This window comes from Cricetulus griseus, chromosome 6, assembly GCF_003668045.3.
Source record: "Cricetulus griseus strain 17A/GY chromosome 6, alternate assembly CriGri-PICRH-1.0, whole genome shotgun sequence".
Taxonomy (NCBI): Eukaryota; Metazoa; Chordata; class Mammalia; order Rodentia; family Cricetidae; genus Cricetulus; species Cricetulus griseus.
This window is the reverse complement of record NC_048599.1, coordinates 65,851,552-65,870,559: the sequence shown is the minus strand read 5'-3', so window position 1 is coordinate 65,870,559 and position 19,008 is coordinate 65,851,552. Positions and strand designations below refer to the sequence as shown.

General features: G+C 40.7%; 1 protein-coding gene across 1 annotated transcript in view; it reads left to right on the top strand.

Moving 5' to 3' along the window:
• Aven (apoptosis and caspase activation inhibitor) overlaps positions 1-19,008 on the top strand; it is a 135,187-nt gene that overhangs the window by 12,017 nt on the left and 104,162 nt on the right. Inside the window, exon 3 of the mRNA XM_027420892.1 lies at positions 5,873-6,050. Coding sequence (XP_027276693.1) covers positions 5,873-6,050 — 178 coding nt within the window. The remainder of the gene's footprint in view (positions 1-5,872; positions 6,051-19,008) is intronic.

The window sequence follows — 19,008 nt, the reverse complement described above, 5'->3', positions numbered from 1 at the left end:
GGAACCGGGTTTTTAAAAGTTTTAGAAATTTAGGTTTCCCGAAGCCACTTACTTGCCTTGGTAATTGGCGTCTTATCAGAACTGACAGCTACATGGTACCAGGGACGATATGTGAAGAGCCTTAAGTGATAGACCCTTCAGCGTAGCTGATGAGACGTTCCGGGGGAGCTGCTCAGCATGTGGCAGGGCTGCACTGCTTTGCTTCATCTCTCTGGAAGATGTGAGCACTCCCTTCGGACTGCTGGCGAATAGGCAACAGGTCGACTGGGTAGTGGATTTGGGAAGGAGGTGGATTTAGTTAAGGAGGAAAAAGTTTGCCTAATACCTGTGGTAGAATATTATTTTAAGGTGTGTGACTTTTGTTTATCCTGCGTTTAAATACATTTAACTCTGTGAAGCTGTGGTTCTTTGCCTGTCTAAAACACCTGATGGGCTAATAAAGAGCTGAACAGCCAATAGCGAGGCAGGAGCAAGGATAGGCGGGGCTGGCAGGCAGAGCATATAAATAGGAGAACCGAGGAAGAAGGAGAACAAGAGAACAAGGAGAGGAGGATATCAGAAGAGTAGCAAGTGCTCTTTAACTGCTGAGTTATCTCTCCAAACAGATTTTTATTCCAGGAAGTGAGGTGTTGTTGGCAACAATTATCTTAAAACATAGAAGTGGCCACTGAACTAGGTAATGGGCGATGGCTGGAAAAATTTGGGGATGCATGTTAGGGGTCTGAATTGTCTTAAGACTGTCATTGGAAATGTGAACCCTAAAGGTAATTCCGGGTGGATCTCGGGTAGAAAAGAGGGGTATGTTACCAGACCTCGGGGGACAAGTGAGCTTTGTTCTAAAGCAGCAGAGACCTTGGCTAAATCCTGGTCTCCTGTTGGTGTTTGTGTGTCAGTGTACATAGAATTGCTGACTCTACTGTTACCATGCCATTCCCAATTGGTGGAAAAGTGATTAGTCTTTTTTGTTCCTGCGTTGCTGGGGATTAAAGGCATACACCACCACACCCGACTGGTGAAGAATTTTAGTTTGCCTATGCAGAGGGGTTGTCCACTGAAGGATTTTCTTCATCTTCATTCTGTAGAAGGTCAAGTCAAACTGACTCTTGCCTATTAGAAGTGAAATAGTGCTCTTTTCAGGTAAGGGCCTCTGTGTGGTCCAAATGGATTTTTTTGTGGTTTGTGTGGCCACTGGGCAGGATAAACGCTCAGCAGTGTTTTGATCTTAAGTAACCTAATTGGGTTTCTGTTACTTTATGAACACTGAAACCCATGATGTGCTTCCAGGTATAAAGTAATACCGTGAACATTACCAGGGCAGCTTTGAAATGTCAACATAAAAACACCTTGTTTGTGGAAGACCGCATTCTCGAGTATTCCCACTTGCTGTGTCCATGTTTGTATAACGAAGCAAATGTCTCCTATGCTTTATTCTTTCCGCTCTTCTCTGGCCCTTACATTTGGGTAGGAGCAATGAGATCCTAGTTTGGTGACACCTCTGATTTGAGATGAGGGAGTGTTTATCTGCAGGAGGCCAGCCTGCTGTGAGCACTCAGTGATGATCATTTCAGGGCCCTTAAGTTTCTCCAAGTCTCCTGCCTTCCGTTTCAGTGTTTGTTTTCCTGCAGTAACATCCTCTCAGGTGTCTCCAGTCATACTTGTGTTTTATATCAGTATCGTTATGTTACCTGGGCTCAGATTGCCATGTGCTTCAGTGGCTTAGGGATTTCAGGCTAAGAGCAGAAGCCTCTCAGAACTTTCCTCACTGGGACAACAAAAGAATATTGGGTTTTCCCCTATGGAAGCCTGCTAACACTTCCAGTTCTAGTTCTGGCCCACAAATTCTCATTGGTCCCAGGCATTAGTTGACTTACACAGCAGAATTCACTCATTAAATAACTTTAATCAGTCAGCATCTGTGGGTCTTCAGAATTTTACAGAGATGGCAGCCTCGAGGCTTCAGGCTCCATTTGTAATATCTAGATTTTAATATAAATGACCATTTTCTTGTTTTTGCGATGAAGCTTATGGTATTTGAAGGCCAAAAGAGATCTTGAAAGGCTGATTTAGTCCATCCTCTCAGGAAACTTTTCCAGTTTCACTTAGGTGAGAATTACTGATTAATGTGAAATTTGTTGGGTGCATGGTTGATGGGAAATTACAGATTTACAGAGGACCAAGGTAACAATGAAACAATGTCCTAGGTAGAAATGGGGACATGTCACTCCAGGCGGTGGTGGTGCACACCTTTAATTCCAGCACTAGGGAGGCAGAGACAGACAGATCTCTGTGGGTTCGAGACCAGCCTGGTCTACAAGAGCTAGTTCCAGGACAGCCTCCAAAGCCACAGAGAAACCCTGTCTCGAAAAACCAAAACCAAACCAAACCAAAACCCAAACAAACAAACAAACAAAAAAACGAAAGAAAAGAAATGGGGACATATGAGTGCGTTAGGCCTGTCATTCAACCCTTCTGCAGTTATCCTGTTAGCTGTGCTGGGGTTTCCGTTTGTCTGTCAACCGATGTGATATGATACTGCCCAGGGGACTGTGTATGGTACATTGTAGCCAAGACACATTTGACTGTGGTATAACACTGTCCAGGGACAGTGTGTGACACATTATAGCCAGGACATATTTGACTGAGCATTTAGGTAACATTGGAAATTAAAAACAAATCTACAAGTAATTTAAGAAAAAACAGAAGAAGCCAGGCAGAAGGTAGACTCTCTGCATGCCCCCTGGCCTGGCCTCGTCAATAAATAGACACACTACGAAGAGCTTGTGCTGGCTTTCGGTGATGTGGGATAGGGAACAGAAAGCATTGGGGACTTGTTGGAAGAAACAAGTAGGGAAGGAATTTGTTTTGGAGGGGTGGGTTTAGAAGTGTGGCCTGTGTGCTGTGGTATCTGCTTGTAACTTCAGCACTCAGGAGGCTGACCAGGGTATGGTGGCACTAGCCTGTAACCTCTGCACTCAGGAGGCTGGCCTGGGCATGGCAGCACTTGCCTGTAACCTCAGCACTCAGGAGACTGGCCTGGGCATGGTGGCACCTGCCTGTGACCTCAGTACTTGGGAGACTGAAGCATGAAGCATCTGAATCTGAGAAGAACCTGGGCTGCATATTAAGATTCTCTCAGAAACAGAACCGAACCAACCCTTCCAATAGTATGTGTGTTATAGAAAATGAAATGTATTGAAATGGAGAGTTAGATCATGCTTTCTTAATAAAATTGGTTGCCAGAAATAAAGTGGATAAGTTTAACAGAAGAACGAACCAGGAATATGTGTATTAGGGTACACTCTCAGTGATGAGAAGTACTGGGGATTTTGGATGTAGGGCCTTATGTATAATACACCAATAGCTCAAAATTTATCTTAGTTTTTGTCTTCATTTTCTACAAGGCAAATGCCCTGTTTCTGTTTAGTAAAGTGTTTTCTAAAAAATATTTTAATTCAAGAATGTCATAATGAGGTGGGGGGCGAGTTGAAGGGGCAGGTGGGGAACATGGGAGAATGGGAGGGCTAGGGGATGGGGGGATGGATATATAAAGAGTGCCTCTAAAATAAAAATAAAAACCAAAAAAATCTAACAAAAATACTTCATATAATGCATTTTGATTATATTCACCCCTCGATTTTGACCTTGACCCCTTCCAGATCTTCCCCTACATGCTATTCTCTCCCCCCTGCTTTCTAATAATCCACTGAGTACAATTTGTGCTGACCATATGTATACTCCCAATAGTGGGGCCATCCAGCGGTGCATGGCAGGCCTGCCAGAGCCACACTCTTAAAGAAAACTGACTCTTTACTCCCATGAAGCCATCACCTATCCATAGGTCTTACCCTGTAGCCTAGGCTGTCTCTAATTCATGGTAATGTTGGGATTATAAATATATGCCACCACACCTACCTAATTGGAGTTTTTAAATTAATATTTAACTGCTCTGTATAAATGGTTGTTTTGAATATATTTCACTAGTTTTACTTTCTTGATAAGGATATTAATCTTTTGAACTCTCCTTTGAACTATATATATATATATATTTAGATTCTACATGTCTCTCTTCTTTAAAAAATAACACTTTATTATGGAAAAGTTTCAAATATTCAACAACACATGGGCTAACAACACATGTATAACGAATTTCTATTGCCACCCTAGCTCAGCAATGGTCATGTAAGTAGTTTATTTCTGGCCACTATTCCTCTCCACTGTTTGAACCGGCTCCCACATGGCTTATTTTTTTCACATATGGTTGAATATATGCACCTAATGCATTAGAACACTAAAAATTCACAGCATCGTTATGAATCAAACAGTAAATAGTTTTACTCGCTCATTCTTAGTGTGGTCAAATGTGTTGTCATTGTTTGCACTCCTCTGTTTTCATGATGACTATTTCCTCTGGTTAGATTATTTAATCAGAGTATAGCTAAGTCCCCAATCTTAAACTCTGAATTCAGTGGGGTGTGTGTGATGTGCTAGGGATGGAACCTGGGACCTTCTGCTCCTGACAGCCACCCAGCTCATATGCCAGGACCTTCAGCCACTGACACCTACCCCAGCTCATGAACCAAGACCTTCATTTTCTGATACCCACAATTTCTCCTCAAATAATTCTTCTGCCACTGAAACCCACCCCAGTCCATTAAGTTTGTTTAATCTATCTCTTCTCTCTCCTGCCACCATTTTTTCTTTTGCAATTTCTTTATTTCCTACAAAAAACGTGTATAGATGTTTTGCCTGCATGTATGTCTAGAGACCATATGCATGCAGTGCCTACAGAGTCCAGAAGAGGGTGTAGGATCCCTTGGAACAGATGGTTATGAGCTACTATGTGGGTGTTGGGAATTAAACCCAAGTCTCTGGAAGAACAGACAGTGCTCTTAACCATTGAGTCATTCCTCCAAACCCATTACATTTATTATTTTTATTATTGTGTGTGTGTGTGTGTGTGTGTGTGTGTGTGTGTGTGTGTGTGTGTGTGTGTGTGTGTGTCAGAGAAACAGGGAGGGAGGGAGGGAAAGAGTGAAAGAGTGAGGCTCGTATGTTGTGGTCAGGTTGATTCTCTCCTTCTGCTATGGGTTTCGGGGATTGAACTCAGGTCACCAGGCTTGGGTGGTAAAAGCTTTTACCCACTGGTCCTTCTTGATGCATTGTACTTTATTTCTTAATACAATCAAGTTGTCATTTCTAAGTATACTGGAGGATTTCTTACAATCTACTGTTCTCTGCATACTTTCTTTTAATGCCCAAGACTAGAAATGCTTAAGATTTCCTCTAAGTTGAGTTCCCATTAAAACACATTTGTGAGGTATGTTTATAAACATCTGTAAATTTCCAAGGAGAGCTGATTTCCATTCTAAAGTAATTAAATTATTTATTATTAATGTGTGTGTGTGTGTGATGTGTGTGATGTGCACCATGTGTGCCATAGTATACATGTAGAAGTCAGAGGACAACTTTTTTGAGTTAATCTCTCCTTTCATCTTTATGTGAGGTTCGGGGATGGAACTCGGGTCCATCAGGCTTGTGCATCAAGTGCCATTCTTCCCTGAGTCATCTTGCCAGGCTCTGGTCCTAAAGTCTTAACAATCCTGTAGCCTCAGTTATTTCAAGTAGATGAAACAGCCATGATGTGTGGGGGTAGGTTCAGGCAGAATGTACTGATTTTCTTACATACTCATTAGAAAGTTACCCGGAGATAATGCTCTGATACAGTGAGGTTCTGCGAAATATTGCTTAGGATCCCAGCCTTATTTCCAAATTCAATTTTTAGTGTTACACCTATGTTCCTTTATTTTCCTGTAAAGACTCCCCAGGTCAGGATTCCACTGCCTGACTATTGATTGGTCTCTAATGATTACAGGTGGAAGACGACAGTGATTCAGAGACCCATGGAGAAGAGAATGATGAGCGAGGACATTTTTCTAGAAGAAAGATAGTCTGTAACTGGGATCGATATCAGGATACTGAAAAAGAACTCAATGATGAAAGTGGAGAATCACAGCGGGGGACAGACTTCAGCGTCCTCCTGAGCTCTGCAGGTATGGGTTCTAGTTGTGTGCTTGCTGCTTAGTGCCGGGAAGACCGCATAGACATTTGTTACTTTTGAAATTGCATTAAAAAACGTTACAGTGCATGTGTATCCTTATGTATGAGTGCACTTGAGGCATGACATGCATGCGGAGGTCAGAGGATAACCAGCGGAAGCTGGTTTTCTCATTCTACCATGCGGGTCTTGGAATAGAACCTAGTTGTCTGGCTTGGCAGCAAACACGTTTACACACTGACTTCTCTTGCTGGCCCATGCCTGTAATTGTGAATGCCTAAGCTAGACTAAGAATAATTATTGATGAACCTATTCTGAATAGGAAAAATTGTGAGGATATTAAATTGTGAGCCAGAAACACAAGTTCAGTCTGGTGCTGTGGACTGATATTGCCATAGCAAATGCATTCTACTCTGACTATTCAAGAAGGCAAACCCTAAGAAATTGTATTGATCAGCCGAGTTACCTGCACTTTGGCCAGTTATAATTTATGATTTAGGAACACTTTTCATTCAAGGTAGGAGGAAGGAAACAGGTAAAATGTGGCTGGCTAGTTAATTTTTATCAGCTATTTGGCTAAAAGATCTTGGAGGAGAAAATTGAAATAATGCAATTAAATTAACTTCTATTGTGCTTGGGCTTAATGCAATCAGTTGTATAGTTAATTTTTTGAAGAGTATCTGGCAATAAGAGATATGGTGTAAATGTTTGAATTTAATTAAAATTCTAGTCTAGCCCAGCAGGCATGTTCATTGGCTTATGATTTTGGTTGTTTCTTTTAGCATTTTATTTACATAATTTAAAGCAAGGCACATGGTGGTTGACCTCTGTTATTTTTTGGTAGTCTTACTGATTTCTTGGAGGTTTGATTATCTCTGCCTTGGGAGATTGCAGTTGACATATCTTTGCCATGTGCTCCACTCTGCTGTTGGTTTATTGGCCTCTCACTGTAGCACGAGGGTACTGAGAAGAGCTGCCTTGTCTTTTCATGCATGTTGCAGAACAGCTGTGTTGGTCTCCCACTGAGTTATATTCCATTCTCTGGTCAGGAAATTTGAAGAGTATCCTCCAATACACATGCCCTGCTCCTTTCAGCAATTCTGATTTTTTGTACTGTTCTCTTTTTGTTTTTATTATAAACTAATACATTATATCATGGCAATTGCTTGGGGGTAGGATTCAGTGGGCAAGGGCTATTGCAGTTTTACAGAGTGGCCAGAGAAGTTCTTACTGAGAAGATTAACATTGGCTGAAGTCCTGAGGAAGGTGAGGGAGGGCGCATTGTGGGTGTATGTATTGGTGCTTTGCTTGCATATGTATGTATGTGTACCACATGCATGACGTGCCTGCGCGGGCCAGAAGAAGGTATCAGATGCCCTGGAACTGGGCTTGTGGATGGTTGTGAGGATCCATATAGGTGCTGGGAACAGAACACAGGTTCTCTGCCAGAACAGCCAGTGTTCTTAACCACTGAGCCACATCTCCTGCCTCTAAAAATGTTTTTGTGACATCGATTTATTTCTTTGTGTGCTGATGTGTGCTAGTGGTATGCACTACATGCTAGTGCATACCACTAGCATGTAGAGGCCAGAGAACAGCTTCCAGTTGGTTTTATCTTTACACCGTCTGGGCCCCAGGATTAAACGCAGGCCCTCAGGCTTGGTGGCAAAGTACCTTTACTTACTGAACGATCTCGCCAGCCCTAAACTTGTGCATTTAATCATTATATCTTGAGGTACCCAGCTTTCACCCATTCTGATCTATTCCCTTCAGTAGATTGTGCCCCAGTAAATTAAAGTTACCAAAATTATACTTGGTAAATTTTGTTTTGTCCATTGTCCATACTGTCAGCATTTTTTGGTAGTTGTGCTTATTTCTTGTTCTGGTCCCCTGAGCCAGTCAGGATCACTGGCTGTGTCTGCACAGTCTTTAAGTTCATTTTCAAGTTGAACATTTGTTTAGATACTTAGATAATTTAGATTATTCTTATTTCTGGTAAGAGAAAATTAACAAGTCTTTTTTTGGGTTGGACTTAAATTCCAGATACTGTTCAGGTTGACAGACATCTACTTCGCCACATTGTCAAGTCTGGGTGTTATATGCTAAAAGCATATAGCATGTTCTTTCCAAGAGCTTGCCTCCTTTCTGCATGGCTATAATACCTGCTTGTCTTAGTAACTGTGATGTGCTGTGAAGAGCCACCATGACCGAGGCAACTCTTACAAAATAAAAGCATTTAGTTGGGCCCTGTCTACATTTTCAGAGGGTTAGTCTATTATTATTATGGTGGGAAGCATGGCAGCACACAGGTAGGCATGGTACTGGAGAAGTAGCTGAGAACTTTGCATCCTGATTCTCATGCAGCAAGCTGGAGGGCGGAAAGTAGGGGTGGGGGGAAGAGAGGGAGAGGGAGAAGAATTGGCATAGGCTTTTGAAACCTCAAAACCCTGCCTCTAGTGACACACCTCCTTCAACAAGGCCACACCTCCTTGTCCTTCCCTGACAGTTCATCTAATCAACTGGGGACTAAGCATAAGAGCCTATGGTGGCCAATCTCATTCAAAACATCACACTGTTCTTATCCCCATTAAAAAGACCACCATGGGAGCTGAAACGGCTCAGTAGGAGAAGTGCTTGCCACATAAGCATGAGAACCTGAGTCTGGATCCCCAGCATCACACGAGAAGCTGTGTGCTGGTGTACATCTGTAATCCGAGAGCTGGGGAAGTGGAGCTAGGAGACTGCTAGGGCTTGTGATGGCAAGCCATTGTAGCTCCATGACAGTGAGAGGCTCTGTCCCAAGAAACAAGGTGCACAACACTGAAGAATCAGCACCTCAAGTTGACCTCTTCCTCCATGCACACGTGTATACACACTTGCACACATATGCGCATTGCACACACAAATTAGTCATTATGTTTAGTGGGATAATGGGAGGAAATATACATGCTTGTTGTCTTGCAATGTTGAAGTTGGGGTTGATTTGTTCTCTTGTTCTTGGGAGAGAGAGGAAAAAAGCCAAGTGTGTTTTTGGCAAAGTCTCTAGTAAAGGTTGGCGTAGAATATCTTTTATAAAGAGTACAGAACAAATGAATTCAAAGGTTATGAAAAGGCAGTTAACCTTGACAGTGAAGAGTGTAGGTATAAAGAACTTTGTCCCTCATTTTGGGTAAGTGTGATATCAACTTTCCTTCATTATCTTTACTCTATTCCCTTTGTCTTCCTTGGAAGTAACCTGAAGGGATGATCCATGGCATTTCCATTGTGTTTTCTAAGTGTTAAACTACATGCTGAAGCAAGTGGGTATTGCTTGGATTGAAATGCCCCACTTTTGCAGAGGTTGCCAGTATGATGTTATCTGTCATAAAGAGATGAGTAATTCCCTCGGTGCCATCACTGCTTCTGTGTATGTAGATGTCTAACTTCTGTATAATCACTCCACTTTCCTGAAATCTGTTCTCAAAGCCCAGAGCTGCTCATTGACATTGGATTCTCTAAGCCTGGAGTTACAATGGGTTGTGAGTCATTATGTAGGTGCTGGGAATTGTGACAGACTTAACCCGACTCCATCTTAAGGTTGGAAGTCATTTTGTTATGTCTATTCCAGTAGAAAGCTGCAGTGTAGGATGGTTATGAAGGCAGAATGGAAGGAACGTGACTGAGAGCTGTCAGGCGACTGGAGTTCCATTGCAGACTCTGAGAGGGAAACTCATGGTCACATCCTTAAACAGACAACTCAGTTAGAAATACCTTTATTTTAATCTTGTATAGTTTGTGATGATCTTGTAGAACTATTTAAAAAAATCTATAACATGAAGAAGGCAAACTATGAAGGGTAGAAAATAGTGTCTAATTTCTGACATCAGATCATAAAATGTCAGAATATACAGTATAGTACTGACTTGTATAATCAGATTATAAAAACAATGGCCACTAACTCATTTTCTTTTATATATGGGGTGGGGAGGAAGGCTTAATGACTTTGAAGCTTTGCAGTCTTGAAGGTGGCACAAGGAACCTCAAAGTTTTAGGATGAGAAGGACCGAATCTGTGGTGGAAGGTTTATCATGCTAAACAAAAGAAGTTTAATGGTGATTTAACAATGATGTCATATATATTTCAAGACACAAAGACAATGAAATGTGCATAACTAAAATGCTGGGAATTTGTATGAGTGTCTGTGTGCATCTCACCCATGAGTGTCCGTGAGACTTGTGGATCATCCACACTGGCACTCTTCTAGAGTGCATTTGATTGTGATGAGTTCAACCGAGGTCCTTTCCACTGTGTAGGCAAATAAATTCTATTGTCCTGATTTTTTTTTTAACCTTTAATAGTTTTATAGCATCTTCAAACCAAGAGCATCAAACATAGTGAATGAGAGTTCTTAGCAATTTTAGGCTTAAAGTCAATAAGGAAGAGGGGTGTGTGCATATGGTAACATATGACCTAGTGATATGAGATACCTTAAGCAAATGAGATGATAAATGTTGCCATTTCCGAAACACCTATCAAGTACAGACTCCATATGAAGTATATAACACTGTTTTTCTGTTTCATTAAACCTTAACATTGGCCAACTATGGTAGATTTTTTAATCTCTGTGTGCATTGAGAACAAGTCTTAGCTACAACACAGTCAAACAACAATGCATACCAGTTAGTCCTTACCTATCAACAATGACTTTGAATGTAAAATTGTTCTATTCCCCTCAGGAGTGGTTCATTAGCTAAACAGACAAGACCCAAATGTGTGACTCTGCACCTTAAAAGATTCACACAGACTGAAAGTTAAGACATGGCAAAGGTATTCTGAGCAAATGGAAACACTGTAGACTCTGTCTGGCTTTGGATTGATCTATTTTGTCAGATAATGAATAGCACCTCCTGGTTTCCTAGTTTTATTTGCTTACAGTACCTTTTCCTTTCCTTTTATTGTAAAGTTGTGCCTGTTTGTGATGTTGAGGTGCAGATGTAATAGATAGATGGATCCGATTTCTTAATCTAACATGTTGGTCTGTGCTTTTGGTTAGGGAGCCGAGATCCTAAATGTTCAGAGTTGGTATAGAAAGGTGTATATTAATTCCTGTCATTTGTTTAGATTTTGTGGCTTTTAGTGTTTTCCTATTTCTCATTTGCTTAATTGCTATCCTAACATGATTCTTTCTTGTGACTTCATGAGTGTTTATTTTTCTTCATTCTGAAGGATTCTTTTGTATTTCTGTGTAGAGCTGGTTTAGTGGTCATGAATTTCTTTAGCATGTTCTTACTTTAGAAAGTTTTCATTTACCTTTCAATTCTGACAGCTAGTTTTTCTGGTACAGTAGTTTGGATTGGCAGTTGTGGCTTTGAGTTTGGAATACATCATTCTAAGATCTCCTTGATTTTAGAGTTTCTGTTGAGACATCTGCTGTTATTCTGGTGAGCCTACCTTTACATGTGACATGGTAGCTGTCATGGTACCTACCATGTTTCTCTATGGTAGCTGTCAACACACTTTGTTCTGTATTTTAGTGTTTTTACTATAGTGTTTTAACATAGGAAGGGCCTTTTATGTGTATTTGACATTCTAAATGCTTGCTGTATAGGGCTTTGTATATGTTGAACAAGTGTTCTACCACTGAGCTACACATTCCAAGATCTTACTCATTCTCTGTATTACTAATAATACCTAATACAATACAAATGCTATATAAATAGTGATTATACTGTTTAGATAACAATGACAAGAGGAGAATGTTTGTATATGTTCAGTACAAATACAGTTAAAGTTTTTGTTTTTGACCTATGGTTGGATAAATCCAAGGCTGTAGAACCCACATATAGGGAGAAGTAAATTTAAGTTAAAGATCAACCACCGTGATCAAGTGAGAATTTTCCCCTGGGGCATAAAGTATGTGCAGTGCATGTAACTCAGTGACTGGGATTCGTCATAGTCATAGGGTGGACAAACAGCACAGACCATCCTGTATTCACTGTAAAAACTTTCAACAAATTAGGCGTAGAAGGACTGTTTCACTATAAAATTAAGGGTGTATATGATAAATGCATAGCCAACAGTGTACTGTTTAATGATTTCCTCTTAAGATCAGAGATAAGACAAGGAAGGGCCTGCACATGGCTTCTGCTCCACACCAGAGTGATCAGGCAAGGAAGAAGAAAAGAGAAAGAAAGAAAGAAAGAAAGAAAGAAAGAAAGAAAGAAAGAAAGAAAGAAAGAAAGGAGCCCAAAGGGAAAGGATGGAGTGAAATTGTCTCTGTAGATGACATGATTTTATGGGAGAAAATGCTAAAGTTTCATCAAAAAACCTACAGTAAAGCTTTACCAGTTTTGTCACTTTAATGTTTAAAAACAAGCAACGAAAGAATATCGGAAAGTTGCATGCAAAATCAACTTATAATAGAAATAGCATTTGAAAATACTAAGTAACCTTTTGAGAAAAGAAAGGGCAGGCACTCTGAATTTCCAGGAAATATTCAATAATTGGAACTCAAGAAATACCCAGTGAATCAGTTATTCCTGGGGAGCTTTCACTTCCAAAACCAGTCTCTACAGGTCTCTGAACAGCAGTAGGTCTAGGAAACCGAGGTGCCTGATGCTGTCACAGACCTGATGCCCAAAGTATTCCCACCATGGAGACAGACTCCGTAATGTAGTGATTTGGAATTCCGTGCAGTTAATTTGTTAAGCAAGATTATTCATAACTGTTATGTTTCATTGCAAATTTTTTGTAAAGATTAAACTCTTTATATAAACACTGAGCCATCTCACCAACCTGAAAAAATTATTGTTACTCGCTTCATTTAAACCGAAAAACTTGGGAAATGTGGATTTATTTCAGCCTTGACTTGGATTATTATGACAGAGGCACTTAGGAGCTCCAACACAAAATGAGTTTTCCTTGACTGCTGAGAATTATTAACTCAAGCAAAAAGATAATTATGTGTTAGAAGCCATGCATGCTAAAAGTCAAGCAAATTCATCTGCTTCCTATTTTTTTTTTTAGGAAAATTGATAAGTTACCACTTTTCTTACTATTTTTCACACTGCTTCTTAGCTTTGCTATTAAATTATCTCCCTCTGGCAATTTTGAGAGATGAACAAGAGGAGTTGCTGCTAAGGTCTGACAAAGTGGTGATTGTACAGCTGCACATAAGTTCGGTGTGACTCCAGCTGGCCACAGTAACTTCTGACTTGATTGATTTTCTTTTTTACCCCTCCTCTTGGTAGTTTTTGAGACAGGGTCTCTCTAGGTAGCCCTGGCTACCCTGGAACTCATTATGTAAACCAAGCTGGTTTCTTTTTTTTTAATTTTTTTTATATATTTGAATTACAAACAAGATTGAATTACATGACGATCCCAGTTCCCTTCTCCCTCCCTTCCTCCTCTACCACCCCCCCAACTAAAACCCTACCTATCATATGTCCTTTCTTCTAATCTACACCTGACTCAAAATTTCTGCTTCCTCATGACCTCTGCATCCTTCCTTTTCTTCCCTTATCACTCTCCTAGCTTCCTCCCCCCTCTTCCCATGTTCTCAATTTGCTCAGGGGATGGTGACCCTTTCCCCTTCTCCAGGGGACAAAGTTTGTCTCTTTTAGGGTCTTCCTTGTTTACTAGTTTCTCTGGCAGTGTGGATTGTAGGCTGGTAATCCCTTACTCTATGTCTAAAATCTACATATGAGTGAGTACATATCATGTTTGTCTTTTTGTGATTGATTGGGTTACCTTGCTCAGAATGGTTTCTTTGAATTCCACCCATTTTCCTGCAAATTTCAAGATTCCACTGTTTTTTTCTGCTGAGTAGTGCTCCATTGTGTAAATGTACCACATTTTCTCTATCCATTCTTCGGTTGAGGGGCATCTAGGCTACTTCCAGTTTCTGGCTATTACAGATAGTGCTGCTATGAACATGGTTGAACAGATGTCCTTGTTGTATGAATGTGCTTCTTTTGGGTAAATGCCTAGGAGTGGAATTGCTGGATCTTGTGGTAGACTCATTCCCATTTTCTTGAGGAGTCGCCATACTGATTTCCAAAGTGGCTATACAAGTTGGCACTCCCACCAGCAGTGGAGGAGTGTTCCTCTTTCTCCACAGCCTCTCCAGCATGAACTGTCATTGGTGTTTTTGATTTTAGCCATTCTGACAGGAGTAAGATGGTATGTCAGAGTTGTTTTGATTTGCATTTCCTTGATGGCTAAGGATGTTGAACACTTTCTTATGTGTCTTTCAGCCATTTTAGATTCCTCTATTGAGAATTGTCTATTTAGTTCTGTACCCCACTTTTTAATTGGATTGTTTGGTGTTTTGGAGAATAGCTTCTTGAGTTCTCATCCAAGCTGGTTTCTTAAGTCACAAAGATCCGCTTGCTCCTGCCTCCTGAGTGCTGGGATTAAAGGTGTGCTCCACCATGCCTGGTTCCTTTTTCAAGATGAAAAGGTACTTATTCAAAACAGTTCTGAATTCTAGGTTGCTGGAATCCTTTTGACTGGAGGTTCTCCTAATATCATTTTTAGGTGAGCTATATTTGGCTACAAGAGAGCTATGCCTTCCCCCTATATTTTGAAGTCCAGATGGCTGGTAATTTTCTTGATCTTCTTTGTTTTCTTTCCATATATTTGTACATAAAATTTCTGTACTTCTCTTAGAGCAGGAAGTGATTTTCCGCTCTGTGGACATTGATAAGTAGACCAAACTGGGGGGCAAGTTTGTCTTTAGAGCCTGCCTTCCTCTTAAAAACAATTTCCTTTTTGTATATAGGTTTAAAAATTATTCTTATTTTTATTAATGTAAATTTATTGATTTAATTTGTATGGTTGTTTTGTCTGCATATGGTATATAATATATATATATATATATATATATATATATATATATATATATATATATGCCTAGTGTCCCTGAAGGCCAGAAGAGGGCATCAGATTCCTCGGAACTGGAGTTACAGATGGTTGTAAGCTTCCACATGGGTTCTCTGGATGAGCAGCCGGTGCTCTTAACTGCTGAGCCATCTATCTCTCCAGCCCAGAGGTCTTGGACTACCTATTGTAACATAGGGAGTTTCCTGTGTTTATTTGCTTACTCTTAGGGTACCACTCCTAGGAACTCTTCTATGTATGTTAAATATTCAGCAACAGGATTTTGCTATTTCATTTTGTGTTGGAGCTCCTAAGTGCCTTTGTCATAATAATCCAAGTCAAGGCTGAAATAAATCCACATTTCCCAAGTTTTTCAGTTAAATGAAGTGAGTAACAATAATTTTTTCAGGTTGGTGAGATGGCTCAGTGTTTCTATAAAATGTGTTCCTGCTGCCTATGGCCAGAGGTTGTTGCCTGAGAGTTAATGCTTCTGGAGTGTTGGTGTGTGGAGCCACATCAGAACACCTTTATGTAAGTGAAGCCCCAGAGTAGAGAAACCATTGTAGTAGCAGGCTGTGTCAGTTCAGGCTTGTCAGGCTAAGCTATTCCCAATGGAATGGTCTTGGAGGGTATGTTGTTAACAGAACAATATGAGATCCAGTTTGTGTGGGAGTGTGTGTGCCTGGCAGCTGAATACTATAGCTTCTAAGTAGGAGTTTTCTGCTGCTTAGCTTAAAGGCATCTTTAGCTGAACATGTTTGATTGTGGTGTATGCCTTGTTGGTTCCTGCCTGGTTGCTGTGAGCCACACTAGTTCACTGTAGTATCATCTTGAAAAGTAGCATTGAAATTGTTAGGGAATCTAAATAATCTCCATTTTCATTCTTATACTTGTATACTTTTTTTTTTTTGAGTTTGAGATCAAAATGAAAGAGTGACTTGATTTGGTTTTGAAAACTTGTCAACGGTTAAGAACCACCCTTACATGGTGAATTCATGGCTAGAGAAGCTGTGGCTCTGGATGCATTCTGTTGATACCAGTCAGGCCTCTTGGATCGATCCTGCTCTTCTGTTAAGTAGGTAGAAGCAATTGCTAGAGAACAGGTGTGCAAGTGCATCCGTTGTTTTCTTTTGAGTGAGTATCTGTTTCTTCCTGCATGTGCCCTTTAGATTCCTGAGGGTGTCACACTGCTCTTTGTTATGTGCATCTGTGTGCTTTGAGCAGGTGGCATTCCTTCCCTTACTCCTCAAACAATCATAGAATGTTCAACTCTATTGAACATTCACAACTGAATATGCACAATCTCAGCCATCTTTTGGCCAAAACATTCACTTTTTTAGACTGGAGAACTGAAGCTCATATGGGTTGCAGTTTAAACCAGGGCCATGCAGGTATTTGTGGGAGAGAAGATGCTTGAAGGACTTCCTTCTTCTTCTTCCTCTTCTTCCTTCTTCTCCTTCTTCCTTCTTCCTACTTCTTCCTCCTCCTCCTCTTCCTCCTCCTCCTCCTCCTCCTTCTTGTAGCTACATAGACAGTTTCTAAATCATGGCAGTAGTCACCAATTTGAATTTCAGTGCTTTCCTTTGGATTGGGTTTTGGAATTGAGTCGTTTGTGGTTTTGTCCTGTGTAGTTAGCTATAAAAATGCTGTGAGCATAACACATATAATTGCATAGTTTTGTTTTTGTCTTTTGTTTTTTTCCTGAGACAGTTTTACTCTGTGGCCCAGGCTGGCTGGGAATTCACTATGTAGTTCTGGCTAGACTTGAAGTATACTTTTTTTTTTTTTGGTTTTTCGAGACAGGGTTTCTCTATGGCTTTGGAGGCTGACCTGGAACAAGCTCTTGTAGACCTGGCTAGTCTCGAACTCACAGAGATCCACCTGCCTCTGCCTCCCCAGTGCTGGGATTAAAGGCGTGCACCACCACTGCCCAGCTTGAAGTATACTTTTTGCCTTTGGTTCTCAAATATTGGTATTGCCAGCATAAACATTTATTTATTTATTTATTTATATATTTATTTTTCAGAGTTCCGTTTTTCTCAGACCAATTTGTACAGTATAAGATTTATTTTTACTTTTAAAGTGTACTTTGCGCGCGTGTGTGTGAACACATGTGCGTTTAAAAAGAAGTCCACTTTGAGTCCTGTGGCTATGTTAGATTTTTCAGTACAAGAGCCTGCTCAGAGCGAGCTCAGGAAATACTGCCAGTACATGAGTGTCATTTAGTCACAAAGGCCAGCCTTCCTCGGGCCTCTTTATAGTTTTAAATGGGAATAGTGAATTTTGAAATAGTCCTTTCTAATATAAACTTGAATATGTTACAGAGAAGACTAAGTTGCATCAAGAAACACGAGTATACAAGAGAATATATGATTCTCTATTTGCAGAAGTTGTCAAAGACTTTCAAAGCTCAGTTTCCCAGATGTGGGTATAGAACTTCTATGAGAAGACAAGCATGGACCATGCTTGCTTTCAGAGTGTCCCAAAGGAGAGAGAGGGTAAGTGCCAGCTGTGTTTCTTGTGGCCACTGAGCTGGGGTGAGCAGCTTGAAAACTGAGCATGCTGACCTGCTTCCTAACAGAGAATGAGTGAGTGCAGGGTAGAGTGGGCTGTGATGCGTGGTAGCTGGGGGACGAGGTGATGAGCAGTGGAGGATTTGTTTCATGCTGTTTCACCCTCACATCTTTGAAAGTGTTGATCAGATGGGCTTTCAGTGGTAGCAATTCATGAAAAACAGTCACCTTTCAAGATAACAGCAGAGCTGTTTCCTGAAGGAAACTCCTAGTCAGTAGATGAATCTTTTGTGTTTCCTTGAATTGAAGCAGTGGTGGAGGTCTTTGTTCAAGTTGTTCCTAAAAAAAGGTAGGTTTTTCTGCTGTCAAGAGGGAAGAGATGGATACTTTCCACTTTATTCTCCTGAGAACCCACTTGAGCCCACAGTTATTTTTTCCTTACAGAGTATTAACCATGCCATAAGCAGTTTGTATTGTTGTGACCATGAACGTAGGTATTTTTATGAACATATATTAATTATACATAATAGTGGATTTCATTGGCATTTCATACATTTAAAAGTATTTTGATCACATCACCCCCAGGATCCTCTCCTGTCCCCTCCCCCTCACTGAATGCTTTGCCAATTATTCTTCCTTATTCTTTCATGAGTTTTCTTTCTCTTTTCCCCTTCCTTCTCCCATCCTTCATTTCTTCTTTCTTTTCCTTGTGTATGTGTGCATGTGTGTATGACCTAATGGGTTTAATTAGGGTAGCTAAGAGGAGCAAGGGTGAAGGGTTATTTACAGGAACGTGGGCACTTTACAAACTGTTACATCACTGAAGAAAATGTTTTCCTTCACCCAGCATGCATGATTGCTACCTACAGAAACTCAGGGAAGAGTGGGGTCTCATGACACCCTCCCCACTAGCTACCGTTAACTACCTATCAGTATTCAGAGCTGGATCTAACTTTGTTGTTTTGAGAAGGGTCTAATATAGATGGGGGGGGTGGACTGTTAGCTGATTAAAATCTAATGTGAGCTACATGTCCTGATCCTCCAGCTTCTACCTCTGCAGTGTCTGGGATTCCAAGTGTGTCTGTGTCTGGCACCTCATGATGGGTAGAGCTGGAGATAAAGCCTAGGGCATCTGGTATGCTAAGATGGCTTTCTACTCTCTAAGCTACACCGACCAGTACCTAAATCTTCAGGGAAGGGTGAGGCCTCTTGAGTACCTCCCCAGTCTGTGACAGCTTGTTGGTGGGTACAATCTTGTGCAGGTAATCACAGCTTCTATGAGTTTGTAGATGAAACAGCCATGCCATTTCTGAAAGACAGTGTTCCATATTCTACCCCTTCCTCCATTACATTCTCTCGGCCTCTCTTCTCTGATGTTCTCTGAGCCTGGAAGGTGGTGATAATAGTCCCATACGGCTGAGAATTCATCAGTCACTTTTTTCTTACCACTTTATTCTCCTGAGAACCTACCCGAGTCCACAGTTCTTTTTTCTGTACAGAGTATTAACCATGTCATAAGCAGTTTATGTGGTTGTGACCCATGAACGTAGGTATTTTTGTGAACAAATATTAATTATATGT